The sequence below is a fragment of the Salvelinus alpinus genome, chromosome 13, assembly GCF_045679555.1.
Source record: "Salvelinus alpinus chromosome 13, SLU_Salpinus.1, whole genome shotgun sequence".
NCBI classification, from domain to species: domain Eukaryota; kingdom Metazoa; phylum Chordata; class Actinopteri; order Salmoniformes; family Salmonidae; genus Salvelinus; species Salvelinus alpinus.
In genome coordinates this window covers 6,907,074-6,932,417 of record NC_092098.1, presented here as the reverse complement: position 1 = coordinate 6,932,417, position 25,344 = coordinate 6,907,074, and the positions used below count along the sequence as shown (strand labels likewise).

Genomic DNA, 25,344 nt, shown 5'->3' with positions numbered 1-25,344 from the left:
TAGTGTAAAAACATCTGGTCTTCATTTTGCTAAAGGTCCATTACACAGATTATACCACCACAAGATAGGCCAAAACGTAATTGCTTATGGCCAAAAAGTCACTAATGGTGGCTTAAGGAGAGTCTTGGATATTATTTACTATCCATTACATTAAACTCAATAAGTGAAATAGATGAATGATATTTTCGATCTCCATTCGCCCTGGATAAAAATGGAAACACTAGTGTAGCCTATGAGTCCCGGTAACCATGATGAAAAGGTATGATCACATCATTAGTGGGGCGCTCTAACTACTGTACAATGACTGTGGCCAATCAACCACAGGCCTGTAACATCCAGCAGCGCATGTGTTCACCAACCTAACATCACAGTGAAGTCTAGAGGCAGGAAGTTGGCAGAGCGACTGGGACTCTCTCCATACAATGATGTGTTTCATCAAAGACGAGCAATTCATTCATGTCAGTGCTTCATGTCAGGCAAACAAAGTGCCTTGTGAGAGGGGAGCATACATCATGGACTTGGGAGGGCAGAGGGTGGGGTTTGGGTTTTAGGAGAGTCAGAGCATAGGCTACTGCAAAAACTGGAAACCAACATCTGTTGAATGCAGTAAAATACCAATTCCACATAGTGGTTTACAATAACATCATATTTGTGCATGAACAGTACCATTGTCTAATGTTATGGCATGAGATATGAGTGAAGGCAGATTTCTGACAGATAAAATAGATTAAATGAGATCCATTTGAAAAATGGACCTTTAGATAAATCGGTCAAATAAAAGGTCAAAAACTGAATAAATACCATTATGTAAGAGACTAACTTATCAGGTCAGGTGCACCCTAAAGTAAACATGATTTTAATAGATGTAATGTCAACATCCTTCTGCGTAGACTTACGTAACATCAGAAACAAATGTATGCATTGCAATTTTATTTATGTAGCCCAAATCATCATCGCTCTACAAATAAGCCATCTCCCAGGGGGGGGGGTAGTAGAAAGCAACATTCTGGGGAGAAACAGAGCTATGAGCAGATTCTGATTAATTTGCCTAAGTGGTGGTGGTGGACTGTGACCCACTATAGGAGAGAGGGAAGCACCCTGTGGAGTAGCACAGCAAGTGCTCAGTGAGGGAGGTTTAGACTAGAGGTCCAAGGATTGGAAGGTTGACTGAGTCCAATCCCATGATAAAGGAAAGCTTAACCTGACGCAGTGAGGGAACATTTTCTGTGCTGCATGTGCAGTGTAACTTATGATAAGCCCTCGCTGATGGAGCTATCGAATAATAGCTCAAACGGTTGGTAAGTTGTCGAGGTTGGTGGTCACGCGAGCAGAGGATCACTGGTTCGAGCCTGGTATGGGGACAGGGACAGTGGAGGAAGCTAAACTGTCAGCAGCACACTGACGTCGGTCTCACAGCATGAAGAAAAACACATTGTATGCATAAGTATGCAATGGGAACCTGTTGATGTTTCAATGTCAAAAAACAACATAGGTTTATTTTATTTCCAAATAAAGTGTGGTCTAAGGTTTAAAACATTTTAAAATACAGCCAAATGAAGTGATCACTCCCAAAAGTGTTTGGCAGAAAGCAATCTGACCCAGTGCACTGACAACTGACCAACAGGAACAGAAAGAAGTAGGCAAAGCATATTGCTATAGGAAATGGCATATGCCTGAATCTAGAAACGTAATCCACTTTTCACAGAAAAGGAATACAATATGGTCAGAACTGCTCTGCTAAAACAATTTCAAGGGGGAGGGTGACCAAGGCAAAAACATCTTGCAGATCCTCTGAGAATATGAGTGCAAAGAAAATGGGGCTCCCGAGTGGCACAGCGGTCTGAGACACCGCATCTCAGTGGTAAAAGCGTCACTACAGACCTTGGTTCGATTCCAGGCTGTATCACAACTAGCCGTAATTGGGAGTCCCATAGTGGGCGCCGCCCGGGTTAGGCCGGGGAATGCCGTTATTGTAAATAAGATTTTGTTCTTAACTGACTTGCCTAGTTAAATAAAGGTTAAATAAATTAAAAATGTAAAAGAGCTTACCCACGCCATCCAAAAATGTATTTGTAGTTGGCTACACTTCTATTATAACACTCAAACTGTGTGCACAATTTGGCAACATTGTCAGCTAGTAACGTTAGCTAGAGCCAAGTATAGACAAAACAGGACATGTTGCTGTTTACGTGTGCATTGCATTGCAGTAGTAGGCTCCATCACTGGGGTTCTTAAATGGTTACATTTAAGCACTGGCATAATAAGATGCATTCAACATTGATATCCATGTTACTATGTTGTTTTATATTCATCATCACAAAGTGATCCTTCTGGAGAAAAAAAACATTCACTCAGCAACTGTGCATGGACACAAAAGCTGTAACGTTAAATGCTATCCTCCCTGGCTAGTTAGTTAGCTTGATCGATTCTGTACACCGAAAATAGCTGGCTGTTTTCAACTCATGGTTTAGCTGGGCTAGCAGAACTAACGTTAGTTAGTTGGCAGGCTAGCTGAATCAGTGTGAAGCTAACGTTACCAGATAAGCTAGCTATCATCATGCATTAGCATTGCAGTTTACCAGGTTAATAAATCACTGTGTACTCTTTGTTTTATTGTTATAAATATAGGTCGCGATCAACCGTATTTACGATTTTAGACAACAATTTAAAAGGTTCACATATCTAACTAACGATGTCCTCGTTTCTCTGTCGTTGTAGCTACAGTAGCGGGCTCCCCGCTTCTCCAAATTTCTCGAATTTGGAGAAGCGGAGACTTTCAGAGGCTAACGTTATTAAGTACAGTAGCGTTCTCCGGGAACGCGTGTGTTTCCTGCAGCACGCTTACTACACAAACCCATTTAACTTACCCACTTGATTGTTTCATCGACACGATCAAAGCTTGGTGTATAAAAGCTGGACTTGAAGTTCGGATTTAGGCAGTAGCTTTACCAGAATTGGGGCGTCCCGGTTTAGATTTAGCCTACTCCTAGGGTGAGAGAAACACGAGTGGACTCGCCTCACTCCTTCTACTTGGGAGTATTCATTAAGCCGATTCTGTTGCAAAACCTTTTGTCTGTTGTTAAACGTTTTGCAACAGAACCCGTTTCCTTCAAACTGAAAATGCTTTTGCAACGAAAACGAGAGTTTATATTGGACAAATGCAGGTAGCACTCGCAACGTTTTGTTCCATTTGCTCTGTTTGGTTCTTAAAATGTGAACGGTTTCCGTTTCAATACGCAATGAATACACCCTTGGTCGCCTTCTCGGAGAGTAGCGAATGGTCGCTAGATGACGTAACAATACCTCGACTGATTCCCCCCCTAAAAACAAAGGGTCAACAAACTGATGAGGCTCTTTGCAACATTAGTTTGGGATTTTATATATATATATTATATTGTTGTTTTGTTGAATATAGGCTGTAATTAAAAATTACAAAAATTACACATTCCACTGAACATTCACGATGGGATAAGAATCACAATAATCTCTATCTCTTCTCTCTCTCACTCGCTCCATCTCAGCCTCTCCTCTCTCTCTGAAGGCATGGGTTTCATACTATATAGATGCCTTATGACACGAATGGGGCAGGGATCCGAAGTCTTCTGAGAGAGTTGATCCATTGCTCTTCAACAGAAACATACCTCTTTACACCGGTGCCTGCTATAATGCATTTATGAAATCACTAAAATACATAAATGTGTTAATCCCTAATCCTGGTTATTCTTATGACTTTACAGATAAATAGTAGTATTTTTGACCTCTGCTCAGGCCATGTTGTTAATCATCACAGTCATGGCCCAGTTTTTCAAAACTTTTTTTATCTGGATCAGAATGATCCGTATTTGTAATCGTCTTTTTTGCTATTCAGGATCAGATCAATCTAGCTGTTTTTTAGCCATTTTTTCCCAGAAAATAATCAGATAGGATCCTTCTGATCTAGATACCACAATATCAAGATCACAGAATCTGGATTTTCAGTGCTTTGAACAGGCCTACACTTTGCCCTCCACTGGACAGATTGTGATAGGCTACTTTGTCTACACTGTCATAGGAAAAAGGGATGACTAAACTACATGAATAAATGTATGGTTAGTGCTATCCGGGGTCCTTGGGAAATCCCTACCCTAAACCCTTAGCCTAGCCATAACCCTAACCTTTACTTAAGAATTTAAAATGTAATTTTCCATGGGGTACGGATGTCCCAAGGATAAATTAATTATAAAACTCACATACTTGCATTTACTAGACACTTCTCAAAATAACTGACAACATAGCCTACCTATACCGCAGTTCATTTAACATAATTAACCTTTGGTTTTCAGATGTAAGAACAGATGTAAGAAAGAAAATAATCCAGATTTTCGCATCAACATTTTCCTAATCACTTTCTTTGAGTTTTGAAAAACGCAACAACAACATATAATCCTGTTTAAAGGTCAGATTGGGTTACCAAATCCTTATAATAATATATATTTTTTGAAGTTTTAAAAACCCAATTCTAACATTTAATCCTATCTGATTGCCGAAATCCGATCAGATAATTTAACAAAAAAAACAAACCCACGTGAGAGACTAGGGGTAAATTACTTTACCCCTTTCCTCAATGAGCAACAGCTATATACGCACAACCATGCTGGTAGAAGTATTCACGATACACATTAAAATTATCTCCAAATGATCCACACATTACAATTATCCAAAGAATTGTTAAAGACGTTGTTTCGACTGTGAAATAATAGTTATACACTTTTATAAAAGCGTGTGTGAACCCGGGTGCGTGTTTTTGGTCCGATCACGTGAGATGCTTTTTGCTGCATTGCATGCTGGGAAGCAAACTTTTTGAAAATGGCGACATCTTTAGGAGCTAATATTTACAACAGACAAAATTGGGAAGACGCGGTATGTTTGAAATTACATTGTCATTTAATCAGAATTATTTGAAAGGAATATGTCATTTGTAATTGTTATTCCGTGACATTGACTGTGTCAATAAGCGGTGGTAGCGTTGTACTAGGCAAGTGTTGTCATTTGAGCTCGCTTAACTAGCTAATGTTAGCTAATACCTAACTGGCATGGAATCGCCCAATAATAACAGTACAAATCATATATGGTTTCTAGCTAGTTTACCAAGTCGTTGCGCTAGCAAAATAAAACAAAAACATTCACAGTTACGTAGCTAGCTAAACATGTGAACAAAAATTGGTTCGAGCTAACCTTAGTAAGTTTGCTAGCTGCAATGAATTGTTTTGTTTGTTACTGTAATGTACTAATCTTCCCTTGCGCAGGACTTTCCTATTCTCTGCCAGACATGTCTTGGAGAGAATCCTTATATTCGAATGGTAAGTTTAATCAATTGTCTTTTGGTTATTGTTCTGTAGGAGTTAACTGTTAACAGTTTTATGCTGAATTTCATATGACACCATATCTCTATGGCTGAAACCTGTTATTTTGATTGACATGTTCTTCTAGTTATGGTTATTTAAAAAACTCGCCCTGTATCACACTGTTTCTGTTTGATAGACCAAGGAGAAATATGGCAAGGAGTGCAAGGTAAGAAATTAAGTTAATTCATTCTTACTTGGATAATCAGTCATTGTTTACTCGTATAGCAGAGTTCTCCAACTTAGGTTCTGAGGAGATACTGCATGTGCAATCTATGACTAGCTGATGTTTTTGTATGATCTACTGCCAGGCTGGAAATAGAGCCTGCACATATACATCAGCTCTCCAACACTGGAGTTAAAGAACCATACTAAAGTACAGAGTATGAAACTGCAATCTAAACAGACTGACACCCTGCTACCGCTATGTCCTGCTTAGATATGTGCCAGGCCCTTCACAGTGTTCCGATGGTGTCCTGGGACCCGCATGCGATTCAAAAAGACAGAGGTGTGCCAGACGTGCAGTAAGATGAAGAATGTCTGTCAGACGTGCCTGCTGGATCTAGAGTATGGTGAGTCAACAAAGACAGTTTTTGGAACACTCATCCTCTGGCCAGGTTATGCCTGTTACCATCCAGAGAATGAACATACACATAGTTGTACGGGTATAAAAGAGAGATATTGCACGTCAGACACATTCAGGGTGGCTGTTGTCTAAATTGGCATTATTCCATCAAGGCTTGCCAATACAGGTCCGAGACACTGGGCTGTCAATCAAGGACGACGTGCCAAAATCCGATGTGAACAAGGAATACTACACTCAGAACATGGAAAGAGAGGTGATGTATTTTCCCTTATTTAAGATAAAAAGGTTCCTAACATTCCTAACATTAAGATCTGAGTCCCGTGAGTAAACTTCTAATTGTGTCGGTAATGTTATCAGACAGATCTACGTTTACATTCTGTCATATAACTTGGCTTGCTTCGTAAATATCCTTACAGTATGTTCATGCCAAGAAGGTTCAGATAGCACCCTTTGACCCTCCTCATTTTCCCTTGGAAAGATTTCAGACAATGTTTACTCACTGATTTGAGTACCACCCAAAAATATCTGCTCTTTGGTCCTCTTGTCTGAGTTGTGTACCTTCATGGCCAGGTCATTCATCATTATTTCATTCTTCATGAGGTTTCCTGTAAAATCGAACACCCTGGTTTTAATTAGAGGCCGGCGAATATATAGTTTCACCAATATTATCAGCCAATATTGGCCCTTTACCGATAGGAAATATCATGCTCATCTGAGTACTTGTTGAATAGGTATCCACTTTAGCAGTGAACACTGCCAATGATTCATTTATGGGTTTGAGTTGTAAGTCGAGGGCAGAGGTGATCTCCTCACAAACAATCTCTTGTATAGTAGCGGACAGCTCTTTCTGTTGTCTGGTGCTGAGAGATGCCATCTTCCCACAGTTTAATTGTGGACGGACAAATTCTAGCTGCTGGAGCGTAATAGACCTGCTAGTTATTTCTTGTCACACAATATATGTCCCACACCTTAATATTTTGTTTAGTATTGCCAAGTTTTAAGAAATAAGTAATTTGCAAAAGAAAGTCATGAAAATGCCATGCGTTTCCATGGATCCCACCCGAACCGGAAACAGATCTGAACACTTGTGACCATTCATGATGTGTCATTACTGTCACAATGTAAAAATTCAACATTTGAAACCTTTGTCTTCTACAATTGCTCTTTTGGTTGACAATTTATGAGAACTTGGTGTGTAAAATCGTGCCTTTTTAAAATTTCCTCGGTAGATGTAACAGTTGTCTCCCCAAAAATCAGAATCGGTATCAGACCCAAAATACCAATATCGGTGGGGCTTTAGTTTTAATGGAACCAAAATGCACCCTCTTGACAGTAGCTCTTTCCTGACCGCAGATCGGGAACTCTGATGGTACACGGCCAGTGGGTCTCCTGGGTAAGGCCCCCAGCTCTAGTGACATGCTGCTGAAGCTAGCCCGCACCACGCCTTACTACAAGAGGAACAGACCACACATCTGCTCCTTTTGGGTGAAGGGAGAATGTAAGAGAGGAGAAGAGTGTCCCTACAGGTGAGCAACTGTCAACATCATGAAACCAAAGGTGCAAAGAGAGACTTGACACACATGTTAAACATCAGGCAGCTGTGTACTTATGAGCCAATGGAAAAAGTCAACTTAAGGTCTGATTATCTACTTTGTCCAAGATAAGATTGTTTCCAAGGATGTTGACATGTTTTGCTTTAACTCTCATTAACTATGAACTACTGAACTCCAGGCATGAGAAGCCAACTGATCCTGACGATCCCCTGGCAGACCAGAACATTAAGGACCGTTACTATGGTATCAACGACCCTGTGGCTGACAAGCTGCTGAAGAGGGCCTCCACCATGCCTAGACTGGATACGCCAGAGGACAAGTCCATCACTACGCTGTATGTGGGGGGGCTCGGAGACTCCATCACTGACTCAGAGCTCAGGTGAGTGTCTGCTCGGGAATTAATGTAGTACATTTTACTCCAAATGAAGCATATGAAATTTTGTCACGTGTGCTTTGCTGAATGTTTACAATGGTTGGGTGCGGCAGTCGTGCTGTAACCGCGTGCCTCCAAACAGGAACCATTTCTACCAATTTGGGGAGATCCGGACCACCACCATCGTTCAGAGGCAGCAGTGTGCCTTCATCCAGTTTGCCACCCGTCAGGCTGCAGAGTTGGCTGCTGAGAAATCCTTCAACAAGCTCATTATCAAAGGTCGCAGACTCAACGTCAAGTGGGGCAGGTAAAGTCCCACCCTCTGATATGACAATCTCATACACTTACACCTGTGGTTTGTAATACTAGTGACAGATGGCTGTGCCAGCAGGTGCCCATTCGTCTGTTGACTGATTGCTCTGTTATCATAGATATTACAAGCTGTGCATTTTCAACCCAGTATAAATGCCCACAGTGTGACATTAATTGATTGATATGTGTTCTGTCCCAGGTCCCAGGGAGCAAGGGGGAAGGAGGGAAGGGAGAGGGAAGGGGTGACTGAGATGGGGATGAAGCTGGAGCCGGTACCTGGACTGCCTGGAGGTGAGGGCAATTAATTACATTTATTTTATAAAGACTTTTTAACGTTAGTAGTTGTCACAAAGTGCTATACAGATACCAGAAGAAAAAAAAGCCTAAAACCCCAAAAAGCAAGCAAGCAATGCAGATGTAGAAGCACGGGACACACGAGAGCTATACTTATATCTTTTAGTAGTAAAACTCTCACATTTTACCATACACTTCCAATAATGTGATTGTCAATACTGACCCTCTGTCTCTGTCCTGCAGCGCTACCTCTGCCACCTGTGGATGAAGATGCCCCTACCAACTATTTCAACCTGGGCCCCAACTCAGCCCCACCTGTCATGAACATCAGTCTACCCCCACCCCCCGGCGTGACTATGCCCCCTCCAGGTAAACAAGAGTCCCATGAATTCTTCTCCCACCTTTTCCCATACTTTCCCCCCTGTAGAGGACCACATTTGAAAGAAGTGTTTTATTATCCCGAGTCCTAATGTTCTCCGTCTATCTGTATAAGACTTTGTTTAACCCCCAAAGCAGATCAGCAGCACTAAGGATTTATAACTTGTGGTCTTTCCATCCCTACAGGCTTTGGCCCACCAATGTTCCACTCCATGGACCCCATGGCGATACCCCATCCCATGGGGATGAGGCCTCCTGGCCATGTCCACTACCCCTCCCAGGATCCACAGCGCATGGGTGCACACGCCAGTCGTCACGGAGGCTCCTAGGCCCTACTCTTAATAGTGATTGCTGTTTTTAATGACATTTTAATTTAGTCTTATACCAATTCCTTACCAAATTACCAATTCCACCCTATAAACAAACCAGGCACGGTAACTGTAGGCACATTTCACTGTTGTGAGAGCCGTGTTCTAGAGGATAACCTCTGTTTGTGCACCAGCAAGGTCTCGCTGGTTAGGAAAAGGGAGTTCTGAACAGTGTCATTTTTAATGGTTCCTTAAACCTTCCTCCGTTTGAACCTATGTTCTAACCAAGGGTTGGAAGCGTTTCAGGGAGCAGAACCGAAAATAAATTATTTGAGGAAAAGAAGCCGAACTGAAAACGTGATCTATAGTGTTCTGGAACAGTCCACAAAAAATCGCAACGAAGCACCTCTGCAAAGCCCCCTCTGTCACTCAAACTTATTCCAGCGTCTGCCTTCCAGCTGGAAATCTTTGCCAGTGGGTGTATGTGTTGGCTACTTGCCCCTCCCCTCTGAAGCATAGGTTACTGTGGCCTACTGATGACGTTACACGCATACTTCAGAAATTAGGGAGAGATGTTTATTTAAAGAATGAATTGACTTTTTGATGATAGTTAATGATAGTTAAGGATACTATTGTTTTCACACCTCACATTGGAATTATTAACTACAAAAAGGTAAGATGTGTTTTTAATTCTAGTTCTGCTCTGCACACACAAGCTTGTTAGCTAATGTTTGATCTGGTCCAACATTAAACCAACTCGGAAGTTCAGTGATGTTCAAAGTTCCTCCATAGAAGCCGATCCTCCGTAGGTATAATTCTGTGGGCCTAATTCAGATAATGCATGTCATAAGATGCTCAGCGCTTCAAGGCAAGCTTCCTCCATCCTCTCTCTCCTCACCCTCAAATGTTCTGTTGCATTTCACGCCCTACACACATTGTGTGTGTGTTTGTCTCTCATTATGATTAAACCATGCTGTTACTGCAAAATACTATTTGCTCTTAACGACTTTCCTATACAGATTAAATCGCTTACCCGCTCCACAGCAAGCTGCTTTATCCGCACTGTTTGGTGAAGTAATTTAATGTTGAGCTAAATGTAAACAAAAATGTTTATTTCAGAGGTTTAAAAAGGAATAGGAAGGAACTGTATGTTCGAACCGGTTCAGAACTTTATTTTGCTGGTCAGAAAAGGGAAACGGAATGAAAGAAAATAATGGTTCTGTTCAAAACGAAACGATCGTAAAATTATTTATTTTCCAACCCCTGGTTCTAACTCTGATGGCTTGTAGATTTGAAAGGAGGGAGGTTTATGTTTGCAAAATGTGCATATTGTACAAATATTTCTTATACAAGAAAATGTCAAACTATTTCCATTTGTACAAAATTATTCTGTATATCATGTATTTTGTGCAGAATTGTCAGACGTTAAAGATGGAGTCCTCATTAGGGCAAACGGCTCCTTTATTTATGTTGTTGATGAAATGGAGGTGAGCACCGTGGCAATTTTTTTTATGCAGTACATATTCTGCTCTATCGTGTGTGCAACAGTGTCAAAGGGGGGGAAGTGTTCATGTATTTTTTTGTTGTAATATCCCAAGATCATTTACTTCCAAGTGGTGGCACTATTAGCTAAAGATTGATGAAGTTGTCCATCTCTCTGTAGAATTGTAAATGTCTTTGTTTTAATAGAACTGTGAAGTGTATGGTTGTCACATTTTAGCGTCATGAATATTATCCTTTCGTTTGAAAAGTTATGTACATAGGTTACCAAGTTCCATCCTTGATAAAGAATTACCTGGTTTAAGGCATTCTTGATCTCATTAGTTGTGGCAGAAAAAGACAGGGAGTGAACAGCATTTTCTCAAGAAACACAGCAAATATCCACTATTTGGACTCCCAGTTTATGTATGGAAGAGTACAAAGATAAGTCCTCGGCAAATCATTTGTCATCTAAGTTCTAAATGGTGTCATGGTGTCACCGGTAGGAAGTCTTCATTTTATCAGAGTACTGGGTGGCCCAGCCCCTGGGGGTGCAGATGAAGTTGGGATGGTCACACATGCTCTCCCAGGTCAGACTAGGCTCAGCACGGGCCTGCAGAAGCTCAAACTCAGGCAGGGGGAATTTCCACACACTATCTGCTGTCCCTCTAAATGGCATTGGGGCCCTTACAGAAATAAATGGGTGTCAGGATTTGAATTAGTAAGTATAACCATATATTACATTTGCCCTCTTTCTTCTCAAAAGCTCTCTAGTATGTGGGTCATGGTAGCATGGTGTGAAGAGACCATCTCAAAGTTGAGTGACACAAGACAGATGACCAGTTTTGATTAGTCATTTCCCTTTGTGTCTAGATATAAATCGGTCTTGAGCGTTTTTTTGTGTGTGTGTGTGGACTTTGGCTTGTTAAAATATAAGCTTTACTCAGTGGCCCAGACTGGTGTGTGAGCCTGCGCCAAATTCTGGATTCACACGCAGACAGAAACCTTTTATATAGTGGTTTCAGAAGCCGGCCAAGAAGGAAACCAGACTCCTAGAACTTTCTTTGACTGAGACTCTTAGACTGAACTGAAACGTGTGTGTGTGTGTTGAGGGCAGCTACAGAGGCAGTAGCTGGGGCTCACCTGTTGAAGCACCTGTAGTTGGATGGGGTGATTTTCTGAGGCAGCTAAGGGAGACGGGCAGAGATGGCAGACAGCAGCTGGTCTTGCCATGGGGAGACGTAGAACTTGGAGATCACAGTGTCATTGAATATCACACGAGGAACTTCTTTCAGAGGACCAGAGTAACCTTTGAGGTGGATTGTTAGAACCTCTACTAGACAGCAGGCTGAGCTCCTCCATCACATCCTTAGGAACGGCGATCACTTTCCCCAGGTCGAAGTGCTCTGATACAGACAAGAGACCACACAAAGGCAGATACAGTAGATGGTGTAGTCATAAAATGTACATACAATCCCATGCTAGAGAGATGAACACAGACTAAAGTATCCATATCCTCCAGTCTTTTAACTTGATTGTAGTGACTTCTTTACCTTGTGAACAAAGCCACTGCCCAAGCTGGAACAGGGTTTTTTTCCCGACATGTAGGCCTACAGTCAACGTTCAAAGTTCCGTTTGTCTTCTGTGTTCCATAGAATATGACTGACTGGCTCTAACAGTGCATGACTGAATTGCAGACACTAATCATGTAGCTAGCCTCTCACTCTTTGTAACAGTGTCTGAGACTGGCACGTTGTACTTTTTCAGATCATCAATGAGGATGATTACTTCAAGAATGTGTTTGATTACTACAATCAAGTCAAAAGACATTTCTATGCGCCAGTAGATATGGAATATATTAACTTTTTGTAATCAAATAGGATTCAACCCAAAGATGATCGAATTCTCTAATGAAATGCAATGTGGCTTTCTTTTTCAGTAGCCCGTCATGATTCCCTCAGTGGACTGTGGGTGGCTGCCATACCTTCTTCTGTCTCCATGCGCAGTTCCTGGACCAGGTGTTTCCTCTGCTTGGCCATGTCACAGTGTTGTGCCTGCATCATCCCTGTCAGTAGGATTACACCCTGCGGTCAGAGAGTATGGCAGGTAGAAATAGTCGCAGTAAGCGTGTGTTCTTATGTTATAGTTTTGTTACTGCATAACAATACAGCATAGCAGCAAGTACAAATCCAGAGATGTTACGAGTAAATTGGTCACAACGAAACCAGGATGTCACTATATAGAACAGGAGTAGTTCAGCGATAACATGAGACTAACCAACAGAACACATAAGCGTCTCAATGTCTTAGAATTCCAGAACTACCTCCAGATATCCATATCCAGATAACTCACTTCTTAATGTTGGTGTAAGAAACTTTTCCAATGACAGTGCAGTTTTCCGATCCTTTATCGGTTTGCTTTTCAAATTGTATCTGTCGCATACACATATTTAGCAGATGTTATTGCGGGTGTAGTGAAATGCTTGTGTTCCTAGACGGTAGGCAATTAAGGTCAGTTATAAAAACTTAGGACACTAAAGAGGCCTTTCTACTGACTGATAAACATCAAAAGAAAGATGCCCAGGGTCACTGCTCATCTCCGTGAACGTGCTTTAGGCATGCTGCAAGGAGGCATGAGGACTGCAGATGTGGCCAAAGGCAATAAATTGCAATGTCCGTACTGTGAGACGCCTAAGACAGTGCTACAGGGAGACAGGACAGACAGCTGATCTTCCTCGCAGTGGCAGACCACGTGTAACAACACCTGCACAGGATCGGTACATCCGAACATCACACCTGCAGGACAGGGACAGGATGGCAACAACAACTGCTCGAATTATACCAGGAACGCACAATCCCTCCATCAGTGCTCAGACTGTCCGCAATAGGCTGCGAGAGGCTGTACTGAGGGCTTGTAGGCCTGTTGTAAGGCAGGTCCTCACCAGACATCACCGGCAACCATGTTGCCTATGGGCACAAACCCACCATCGCTGGACCAGACAGGACTGGCAAAAAGTGCTCTTCACTGACGAGTCGCGATTTTGTCTCACCAGAGGTGATGGTCGGATTCGCGTTTATCGTTGAAGGAATGAGCTTTATATCGAGACCTGTACTCTGGCGCGGGATCGATTTGGAGGTGGAGGGTCCGTCATGGTCTGGGGCGGTGTGCCACAGCATCATCGGACTGAGCTTGTTGTCATTGCAGGCAATCTCAATGCTGTGCGTTACAGGGAAGACATCCTCCTCACTCATGTGGTACCCTTCCTACAGGCTCATCCTGACATGATCCTCCAGCATGACAATGCCACCAGCCATGCTGCTCATTCTGTGTGTGATTTCCTGCAAGACAGGAATGTCAGTGTTCTGCCATGGCTAGTGAAGAGCCCGGATCTCAATCTCATTGAGCACGTCTGGGACCTGTCGGCGGGTGAGGGTTAGGGCCATTCCGCCCAGAAATGTCCGGGATCTTTCAGGTACCTTGGTGGAAGAGTGGGGTAACATCTGTTGGGGCTGAATCAGAATTAGTTAGGTAACAGATAAATAAGATGTTTTATTTACATAATATGCTTATGTGAGATACTTGTCATTAGAATGTCTCCCTTTGGACTATACTGTTGAAAGTTGCAGTTATCCCTTCTCAGCTAGGGCTCAGTCACTTGGGGCCCAGAGAGGGGAGAGGTCAGGCTTGTCTTCATATGTGAATGTATCTGTTAAACCATGTGGTGCTATGCAGAATATCAGAAGGGGAGGAGGACAGAATGGAACATTGTCTTCTGATGGGAATGTGTCTGTAACTATTCCTAAACCATGTGAAGGGATGGCGTGATTAATGGGGAACCAGTTGTCTCCACAATGTCTGTATGCCAGTCACTCCCTCCTTTTCCCATTGGAGGGAGGAGTATGGCAGTGTCTGGAACCATTGTATGTCCCCTCTGATGTTGCCCTTCTCTTGACCTAGTATATGACCTAGAGGCTCACTCCCCTCAGTGAGCTTGTCCAGGAGTGGGGAGAAGAGGGGGTGTATTTGAGATGGGAGTATCTAGAATTGACAATTGATATATGCCATTGGATGAGGTAATGTTTTGGTACTATGAAGTACCAAGAACGAGATTAGAACCTTGTCTTAGAGACCAAACGGAACGACAATTTATAGCTAATGCTATCTGGCTACGGGATACTCCTCTCTCAAGTAAAAGGACCTTTGTGAAGTTCCTGAGATCTGTGGTTCGTCATGTGAGTTGAGAGGGGTGTATCTTGGCTATAAAAGATACTATAATTATTTTGTAAGAACTCTCAGAATTCCTTTATAGACACTGAATTGATCTGAAAGTCAAAGGGCTATGGTGAAGCTCATATAATTAAAGATGAAGTTTAAATATAACTCTGACTTGTGTGTGGTTTGTAAACTCTCCTCATTTAGTAATACAGGAAATTACCACGACACATCTCACAGCAAGAACTGGCAAATCTGGTGCAGTCCATGAGGAGGAGATGCACTACAGTACTTAATGCAGCTGGTGGCCACACCAGCTACTGACTGTTACTTTTGATTTTGACCCCCCCTTTGTTCAGGGACACGTTATTCCATTACGGTTAGTCACATGTCTGTGGAACTTGTTCAGTTTATGTCTCAGTTGTTTAATCTTATGTATACAAATACTTATGTAAATACAAATATTTACACATGTTAAGTTTCTGGAAATGAGAGGTGAGAGGATGTTTCTTTTTTTGCTGAGTTTATACACACACACACATACATACAGTGCCTTCGGAAAGTATTCAGCCCCCTTGACTTTTTCCACATTGTGTTACGTTACAGCCTACTAAAATGTATTATCCTTATTTCCCCTCATCAATCTACACACAATACCCCATAACAATGAAGCAAAAACAGGTTTTTAGACATTTTTGCTAATTTATAAAAAACGGAAATATCACATTTACATGAGAATTCACCCTTTACTCAGTACTTTGTTGAAGCGCCTTTGGCAGCTGTTACAGCATCGAGTCTTCTTGGGTATGACGCTACAAGCATGGCACACCTGTATTTGAGGAGTTTCTCCCATTCTCTGCAGATCCTCTCAAGCGCTGTCAGGTTGGATTGGGAGTGTCCCTGCACAGCTATTTTCAGGTCTCTCCAGAGATGTTCGATCGGGTTTAGGTTAGGGCTCTGGCTCCAGTCAGGTCCTGAGCGCTCTGGTGGAGCAGATTTTCATCAAGGCTCTCTCTTCTACTTTGCTCCGTTCATCTTTGCCCTCGATCCTGACTAGTCTCCCAGTCCCTACTGCTGAAAAACATCCCCACAGCATGATGCTGCCACCCATGCTTCACCGTAGGGATGGTGCCAGGTTTTCTCCAGATGTGACGCTTGGCATTCAGGCCTACAAGTTCATCAGACCAGAGAATCTTGTTTCACGTTGTCTGAGAGTCCTTTAGATGCCTTTTGGCAAACTCCAAGTGGGCTGTCATGTTCCTTTTACTGAGGAGTGGCTTCCGCCTGTCCACTTTACCATTAACGCCTGGTTGGTGGAGTGCTGCAGAGCTGGTTGTCCTTCTGGAAGTTTCTCCCATCTCTATAGAGGAACTCTGGAGCTCTGTCAGTGACCATCGGGTTCTTGGTCACCTCCCTGACCAAGGCCCTTCTCCTCCGATTGCTCAATTTTGCCGGGCGGCCAACTCTAGTAAGAGTCTTGGTGGTTCCCAACTTCTTCCATTTAAGAATGATGGAGGCCACTGTGTTCTTGGGGACCTTCAATGCTGCAGACATTTTTTGGTACCCTTCCCCAGACCTGTGCCTCGACACAATCCTGTCTCAGAGCTCTACAGACAATTCCTTTGACCTCATGGCTAAGTTTTTGCTCTGACATGCACTGTCAACTAGGGGACCTTATATAGACAGGTGTGTGCCTTTCCAAATCATGTCAGATCAATTGAATTTACCGCAAGTTGACACTCAAGTTTTAGAAACATCTCAAGGATGATCATTGGAAACAGGATGCATCTGAGCTCAATTCCGAGTGTCATAGCAAAGGGTCTGAGTATGTCTCTTTATTCAAGGCAGAGCTTCCTTTGCTGGTGAAAGACAGGGTTCTGACAGTCGGACCATCTACTTTAGAACACAGGCTTATTTTAGTGAGTGGTTGTCAGAGTGTGCTATGCTCCTCACAGGGACTAATGAGATAGGATTTAGCTGTCATCCATCCATATCCCTGAGAATAAAAACACGATCCAGCTGCTGACATCGACTCTGAATTGACACCATAGTCCAGGGATATTAAAATGTTACTCTAGACTACTGCTGGTTTTCTGTTCTACCTGATAATTAGTTGCACCCACCTGTTATCCCAGGTCTAAATCAATCCCCGATAAGAGGGGAAGAATGGGAAAAAAAGCAGTGGAACTGGCTTCGGTCCAGATTTGAATTGAATTAGCATAGTCTATAGCGATATAGATACTTCTCTTTCAGTTGTTCGCTGAGCCCTCGTCATGTGTGCGACAGGAATATACATTTACTTACAATGTATTTGACACAGACCATGGATTGTTTTTTGTGAGTTTACTATTCCTGGCACAGGTGTAATGATGACAGTCCCCCACTGTGGGGCAGCACTGACTTACTGTCTGACAGCAGTGACAAACAGAGGATGGAGGAGTGCTTGCCTATTGCTTTAATTGATGGTACAAACAAAGCATGCATACGTATGAGCAGATTTTGCCAATTCAATATTTATTTTGTATCACAGTCTCGATTCACGCGATAAACAAATAATGTATAAACAATGAAACCACACCAACTACAAAATGTATGACTTTTTCCTAAAATGTGCTTAAAAGTAAAGAGATGTTCTACAAACATTTTTGTGGGACTATTTGCCCATGAAATGCTCTGTCCCTTGGAGTACTTGTGCTCTTCCAGAATAGTTTTTTCTTCCATAGACTTATATATCAAAGAAAGTATCATTCCAGAGCATTAACCCTTCATGGGACCGGGAGAATATGTTTGTTTTTCTCTTGTTGATGGTTTCTATTGTGACCCCTCTCCTCCAGTCCATTTTCCTGTGGCTGGATTTGAGAAGCCAGAAAGATCTCAAATGTTTTGGGGCATCCTCAGACAGATGGCTTCATCTATAAAAACCTGTCACCATTGCATTGGGTGTTAACATTTGTACAGAGTTTTCATGAAGCACACAAAGTATGTGTATACAAAGCAGCATGTTGGATATTCAGGGTTTAGTCAGCTTTCCTCCTATTCGCAATGGTGTCCGAAATCCAGTTCATGCCGTCCTTTGAGAACAAAAAGATTACAAAGCAATTACAGCATATACCGGTCGTAGATGTACAGTATATTGCAGCTACAGTGTTACGTATTTCATTGGAAATATAGTCAGGTGTTATGTTAGGGTCTGACCTCCTGATCCTCTAGGACAGTACTCGGGCAGATGCTAATCTGGAGCTTTACGCGGCTTTCACGTTGCGTTACGACGATGAGGCAAAGCAATCCAGCAGTTTGTTTTAGCTCTTCATTTTCACCCCTACTGAGACGTTGCCCTGACAACCCTGCTGTAAACTGTAATGACGTAATATGCTGCACACTATGTGAAACCCAGTTATAGGTTCTGAAAAGATCCTACTAATGATATGGTGGCTAACGGAGAATAACTTACTCTCCTGTGGGCTCCAATTATTTTACTACATGAGTAGTGAGAAGAGGACGTTTTCTGGAGTACGCACGGCACTCCCCTTTTACTACATGAGGAGGAACAGAACATGACCGCCCACTGAGTCCACTGAATTGGCACTTGATGTTGCCTTTAATATGTCTTGTAAGTCCCAGAGGATTGTACAGTACAGTTATTTTATATTGTGATATGGTGTCCCTCTAACTTCATTAAATGGTAACTGTGACATGAGCTGTCCTATTTTCTGAGATGTTGTGGCCTACCTGTACTCCCTCTCCAGAGAAAGCGGAGCAGGCCTGGATCTGCCACGCCCGGTCGCGGTACGTGTGCAGGTTCAAGCCCTCTGCAATTTCGCTGGCAGGCGAGGCCGTGGCCAGGTCCTGCTTGTTGGCAAAGATAAGCACTGGAACCCCCTTCAGGTTCTCGTCAACGATCAGTTCTGACAGCTCCTGAGGGGTCAGCAGTGTTATTTCAGAGAGGAGCATAGTGTGTGGACTACATCTCCGTGTTGTCAGCAATTACTGGTTTGCGTATCCACTGTTATAATACAAGGCTTACTGTTAACATTAAAGATTTACAAGACAACGTTTGGAATAGAGAATGACTGCTATTTCAGTTGGCCTCACCAGTCCAGTTTCTTCAAACCGCTTCTTGTCTGCACTATCTATGACATATATCTGGAGGAAAGAGGAAATAGGGGGTTAATTTATCATCTTGTAACACATATGATTGATTCTCTATTTGGTATCTCACTTTTATTGACATTGAAGTAAACTAATGCCCAAGCAATAAAACAGACTGTAGTCTAAACCTACCTGGCTTCTATTTTACTCTCTGAAGCATGTTATAGATACAGTGCCTTCGCAAAGTATTCATACCCCTCGACTTATTCCACATTTTGTTGATACAGCCTGAATTCAAAATGGTTTAAAAAATAAAATAAAAAAATGTCTCATCCATCTACACATAATACCCCTTAATGACAAAGTGAAAACATGTTTTTAGACATTTTTGCAAATTAATTGAAAATGAAATACAGAAATATTACACCTCTGAGTCAATACATGTTAGACTCACTTTTGGCAGTGATTACAGCTGAAGTCTCTAAGAGCTTTGCACACCTGGATTGTACAATATTTGCACATCATTTTTTTAATTCCGCAAGCTCTATCAAATTGGTTGTTGATCATTGCCATTTTCAAGTCTTGCCATAGATTGTCATTCCGATTTAAGTCAAACTGTAACTCAGGAACACTCAGGAACATTGTTTGTCCTCTTGGTAAGCAACTCCGGTGTACATTTGGCCTTGTGTTTTAGGATCTTGTCCGAAAGTTGATTTTCTCCCAGTGTCTGTTGGAAAGCAGACTGAACCAGGTTTATCTTTAGTATTGTGCCAGTACTTAACTTAATCTTTTTATCCAAAGAAACTCCCTAGTTCTTGCCGATGACCAGCATACCCAAAACATGATGCAGCCACCACAGTGCTTGAAAATATGAAGAGTGGTACACAGTGATGTGTTGTGTTGGATTTGCACCAGACATAACACTTTGTATTCAGGACATAAAGTTAATTCCTTTGCCACATTTTTTGAATATTTACTTTAGTATGTTATTGCAAACAGGATGCATGTTTTTGAATATTTTTATTCTGTACAGGCTTCCTTCTTTTCACTCTGTCATCTAGGTTAGTATTGTGGAGTAACTACAATGTTGTGGATTCATCCTCAGTTTTCTCATACCACAACCATTAAACTCTTTAACTGTTTTAAAATCCCCAATGGCCTCATGGTAAAATCCCTGAGTAGTTTCCTTTCTCTCTGGCAACTGAGTTAGGAAGGATGCCTGTATCTTTGTAGTGATGATTATTATTCTTTTTTTAACCAATAGGTGTTCTTCTTTGCAAGGCATTGGAAAACCTCCCTTGTCTTTGTGGTTGAATCTGTGTTTGGAATTCACCGCTCTTATTATGTGACTTATTAAGCACATTTTTACTCATCATTTTTTTTAGGCTTGCCATAGCAAAGGGGTTGAATACTTATTGACTCAAGACATTTCAGCTTTTCCTTTTCATTAATTTGTAAAAATATCTAGAAACATAAATCCACCTTGACATTATGGGGTATTGTGTGTAGACCAGTGACACAAAATCTCAATTTAATATTTTTTTTTAACACAGCAAAATGTGGAAAAAATCAAGGGGTGTGAATACTTTCTGAAGCCACTGTATAATAGGACAAAGTGAGAAATCTGCTAACAGGATTTACACACCAACAAATCTGTGTTTTCCAAATATTTCTTCCAGAAGGGTCGAATCTTCCTCTGTCCTCCAATGTCCCACACGTTCAGTTTCATTCCGTGAGACGTGAGACTCTTAATGTTGAAGCCCTTTGGGATCAATGGAGGAGCAGAATTTGGAGGTAACACAGTTCAGCAGAACACTGCCTTAATCTTGTAGGCTACCTTGTGTCTCTGAATAAGCATTTGTTTATAACATTCTGCAATTACAAGACAGACATGTACATTGATAATAAACCTAGACCCTCTGTTTTTAGCTAGGCCTTACAAAATGTGTGTCACACCCTCTGCCTTAATGATTAAGTAATCTGCAACCCCTGGATTAAAGTCACAGCCTGGTCTCTATTCTTAGTCTAGCTAAATGTACTATTGTTAATGTGCTATTTTGTGCAAAGTCTGCATAAACCAACTGCTTAAACAAGCACTGTCTGTGATTGCCTTTGCACATATGAAAAACCAAACCAAATCATACTGCACTACTATGATGAACTTGAATAGACAACGTGTCGATATTTGATGGCACTACTTGTTTATTTCCAAAGCCCCTTATCTCTTGGTCAGAGGGATATACTACAAAGCAGGACAATGAGTTAGCCATGTGTTTTTGGTCGTTGAGTTAATTAGACCATACCCATTTCAAGCTCATCTTTCAAAAAAGCGAACTTATTTCAGAATATTTAGGCAAGTGACTCTTTGATCCTGCTTTGTAGTGTAACCTTCTGGAGTGACCTGACCCTTGTGAAGTCATCGGTACAGCCAGAAGGGGACTGGCCAGTGGTCATACCTCGGAGACTATTCTTTCTAGGTTTCTTCCTAGGTTCCTGCCTTCTAGGGACTATTTCCTAGACACTGTGCATCTGCCTCTGCATTGCTTGCTCTTTGGGGTTTTAGGCTGGGTATTTGTAAAGAACTTTGTGACAACTGCTGCTGTAAAAAAAAAAAAGGATCATAAAATACATTTGATTTATTGATCTGGGATCAGGCCATCTATTTCCCTTTCCATGTCTGACATGAAGTGTGACAATTCTTTGCATCTATTTGCATCTATTTGAACTGCTGACAATTAGGTTAATATGCCATTGTTTTCTCAAATGTCACCCATGTAGAGATCCAAGAATGATTATAGCTTGGTAGAAGACATTGATATGATCAAAGATCCGATTTTGAATCAGCAGGTTAAAAAAAGATCTGACATCCGGCTTCCATTGAGTAAGTGTCATTCCGTGTAAGCCTTCAGCAACAACCTGAGGAAGGAAGTGTAATATCCTGCCATGGAGGTGGGTCACAGAGTTGTCATTACAAAACTACAGTGGGCCTGCTTATGTAAGTTCAGAGCATGCCAGGATTGGATCTGACCTGTGTGGGAGTAATGGTGTTGACATCCTCGGATGAAAGCTGTTTTAGCAGCGTTGTTTTGCCAGCGTTGTCTAGACCCAGAAGGACTATCCGAAGTTCCTGCTCTGTGGTTCCTTTTAATTTCTGTAGGATTGAGAAAAACCCCTGAGAAAAACAAGATAGAAGAGGATATTGCAAACAGACACAGAAAAAAAAGCAATTAGGAAGCTTGTAAGAGACTACTAGGCATTTTATTAGCTGAGATTGTGTCAAATCGTCAGTTAGTTAATGAAAAGGGAAAACAATTTGTCCCTGAATAACCCTTTAGGACTCATCAAGATGTGCATTTCCATCAAACTCAAAGATCGGCAGCAGAAGGTAGCGGAATTACCTTTTGAACTTCTCCCATGTTGAATGATGTGCTTCAGATGGTGGGAAAAAGGACAGGTAAGAGGGTAAATCCGCATTCTATGGTGAATCTTCAGAGGTGAGCACAGTGTTGTCCAGGTACCCAGTAAATAGGCCTAAAGGTATCTCCTCGGTACCCCTTACATCCGTTTGAAGCGTCCAGAGCCAGGGTGGAGTCGTCTCCTGCTTGGCCTCCCTCAGCAGCTCTCCCTCAGGAGGAGAAGTAGGTAGGGGCCAGGGAAGGATTACCAGGCTACAATTAGCCCTCCCTGTTTTGCACACCTTTCCCCCAACCCCATTGGCCCCCACCCCTCCCTTGTCCTTTCTGTGCCTACCTCCATGCATTAAAGAATTTACCTGGATTATCCTCCCCACCACCTGCCACATGGGAAGCACTCCTCATCTGCTGCCTTTCTCTGGTCTCTGCCCACTATCCTCCAACCCCTCATCCTTCTCCCTCCTCCGTGTTCCTCCAAAATATTGTTTTGTGTTTTCCTTACAAATCAAATCACATTTCTTCCCAACAATGAAGAGAGAAAAATAGACAAAAAAAAGAAAGATAACACAAGGAATAAATACACAATGAGTAATAATAACTTTGCTATATACAGGGGGTACCAGTACTGAGTCAATGTCCAGCAGTAAGAAATATTGAGGTAGATACTGTATGTACATATAGGTAGGGGTAAAGTGACTAGGCAACATGATAAATAATGAGCAGTAGCAGCAGCATATGTGATGAATCAAAAGAGTTAGTGCAACGGGGAGGTCAATGCAGATAGTCCGGGTAGCTACTTGGTAAATGTAGCAGTTTTATGGGTCCTGAGCTTAGTGATGAGCTTGGAGGGCACTATGGTGTTGAATGCTGAGCTGTAGTCAAAGAACAACATTGTAACATAGGTGTTCCTCTTATCCAGATGGGAGAGGGCAGTGTGGAGTGCAATAGAGATTGCGTCATCTATAGATCTGTTGGGGTGGTATGCAAATTGCATTGGGTCCAGGGTATCTGGGCTGATGGTGTTTATGTGAGCCATGACTAGCCTTTCAAAGCATTTCATGTGCTACGGGGCGATTGTCATTTAGACAGGTTACCTTGGCGTTCTTGGGCACAGGGCCTATGGTGGTCTGCTTGAAACATGTAGGTATTACAGACAGGGTCAGGGAGATGTTGGAAATGTCAGTGAAGTTATTTGCCAGCTGATCAGCGCATGCTCTGAGTACGCATCATGGTAATCCATCTGGCCCTGCGGCCTTTTGAATGTTAACCCGTTTAAAGGTCATACGAGATAACACAGTCGTCCAGAACAACTGGTGCTCTCATGAATAGTTCAGTGTTGCTTGCCTTGAAGCTTGCATTTAACTTGTCTGGTAGGCTCACGTCACTGAGCAGCTCGTGGCTGATAGTGATAGTTTGCAAGCCCTGCAACATCTAATGAGCGTCAGAGCCGGTGTAGTAGGAATCTATAGGAATCTATCATAATACTTATTTTCCACCATAATTTGCAAATAAATTCATAAAAAATCCTACAATGTGATTTTCTGGATTTTCTTTTCTAATTTTGTCTGTCATAGTTGAAGTGTACCTATGATAAAAATTACAGGCCTCTTTCATCTTTTTAAGTGGGAGAACTTGCACAATTGGTGGCTGACTAAATACTTTTTTGCCCCACTGTACGTATGGTCACTGTGGGGACGACGTCGTCGATGCACTTATTAATGAAGCCAGTGACTGATGTGGTAAACGCCTCAATGTTATCGGATTCATCCCAGAACATATTCCAGTCTGTGCTAGTGAAACAGTTCTGTAACTTAGCATCCATTTCATTGGACCACTTCCGTATTGAGCACGTCACTGTTACTTCCTATTTGAGTTTTTGGTTGTAAGCAGGAACCAGGAGGATAGCTTTATGGTCAGATTTGCTAAAGGGAGGGAGAGTGAGAGCCTTGTTTGCGTTACTGTGTGTGGTGTAAAAGTGAATTAGAGTTTTGTCGCCTCTGGTTGCGCAGGTGACATGCTGGAAAGAATTAGGTAAAACGGATTTCAGTTTAGCTGCATTAAAATCACCGGCAACGAATGCCGCCTCTGGATGTGCATTTTCTAGTTTGCTTGTGGCCCTATACAGCTCGTTGAGTGTGGTCTTAGTGCCAGCATCTGTTTGTGGTGGTAAATAGACAGCTAAACATAGATTATCATGAGGTATTCTAACTCAGGTGAGCAAAAACTTGAGACTTCATTAAAACCTCTTGGCGCACGGATCCCTTTAACGGGATCATTTTCGTAAACAACCGCTGAATTGCAGAGCGCCAAATAAATAAAAAAAATACTAAAAATATTTATTTTCATGAAATCACAAGTGAAATATACCAAAACACAGCTTAGCTTGTTGTTAATCCACCTATCGTGTCAGATTTTGAAAATATGCTTTACAGCGAAAGCAATCCAAGCATTTGTGAGTTTATCGATCACTGGACAAAACATTACGAACAGCTAGCCGCAAATTAGCTTGGTCACGAAAGTCAGAAAAGCAATACAATTAATCGCTTACCTTTGATGATCTTCGGATGTTTGCACTCACGAGACTCCTAGTTACACAATAAATGTTCTTTTTGTTCGATAAAGATTATTTTTATATCCAAAAACCTCCATTTGGTTTGCGCGTTATGTTCAGAAAACCACAGGCTCGTGCCGGTCCTGAAGGGCAGACGACAAATTCCAAAAAGTATCCGTTATGTTCGTAGAAACATGTCAAACGTTTTTTATAATCAATCCTCAGGTTGTTTTTAACATACATAATCGATCATATTTCAGAAATTTGACTTTTTGGAAAGGTGGCATCCTATCCTATATGCAATCTGGTTTCCGCACAGGTTATGGATGTGTCACTGCAACCTTAAAGGTCCTCAATGGTGTCACCATTGCCCTTGATTCTAAGCAATGTTGTGATGATATTTGTATTGACTTGG

At 41.9% G+C, this 25,344-nt stretch overlaps 3 protein-coding genes across 4 annotated transcripts in view; 1 reads left to right on the top strand and 2 right to left on the bottom strand.

The window, feature by feature from the left end:
* LOC139538040 (bifunctional heparan sulfate N-deacetylase/N-sulfotransferase 1-like) overlaps positions 1 to 3,210 on the bottom strand; it is a 107,862-nt gene extending 104,652 nt beyond the window's left edge. The window contains exon 1 of the mRNA XM_071339953.1: positions 2,868 to 3,210. The gene's annotated coding sequence lies outside the window, so the exon portion shown is untranslated. The remainder of the gene's footprint in view (positions 1 to 2,867) is intronic.
* Positions 3,211 to 4,801: 1,591 nt separating this feature from the next.
* Positions 4,802 to 15,057, top strand: LOC139536888 (pre-mRNA-splicing factor RBM22). 2 transcript variants are annotated; one of them, XM_071337593.1, is made up of 12 exons: positions 4,802 to 4,899; positions 5,286 to 5,339; positions 5,521 to 5,550; positions 5,821 to 5,953; positions 6,120 to 6,220; positions 7,321 to 7,493; positions 7,699 to 7,899; positions 8,036 to 8,200; positions 8,405 to 8,496; positions 8,743 to 8,868; positions 9,064 to 9,221; positions 12,604 to 15,057. In XM_071337593.1, the coding sequence occupies exons 1-11, from the start codon at positions 4,846 to 4,848 to the stop codon at positions 9,204 to 9,206; spliced, it is 1,272 nt and encodes a 423-aa protein (XP_071193694.1). In that variant the 5' UTR covers positions 4,802 to 4,845; the 3' UTR covers positions 9,207 to 9,221; positions 12,604 to 15,057. The 2 variants fall into 2 exon arrangements, with proteins under 2 accessions (XP_071193694.1, XP_071193693.1); XM_071337592.1 differs by lacking the exon at positions 12,604 to 15,057 and having other exon boundaries at positions 9,064 to 10,993.
* Positions 15,058 to 17,373: 2,316 nt separating this feature from the next.
* Positions 17,374 to 22,473, bottom strand: LOC139536887 (ADP-ribosylation factor-like protein 3). The gene is made up of 6 exons (XM_071337591.1): positions 22,364 to 22,473; positions 21,994 to 22,137; positions 20,611 to 20,727; positions 18,969 to 19,019; positions 18,606 to 18,791; positions 17,374 to 17,947 (listed from the first exon to the last, which is right to left on the bottom strand). The coding sequence occupies exons 1-6, from the start codon at positions 22,379 to 22,381 to the stop codon at positions 17,894 to 17,896; spliced, it is 570 nt and encodes a 189-aa protein (XP_071193692.1). The 5' UTR covers positions 22,382 to 22,473; the 3' UTR covers positions 17,374 to 17,893.
* Between the last annotated feature and the right edge of the window lie 2,871 nt (positions 22,474 to 25,344).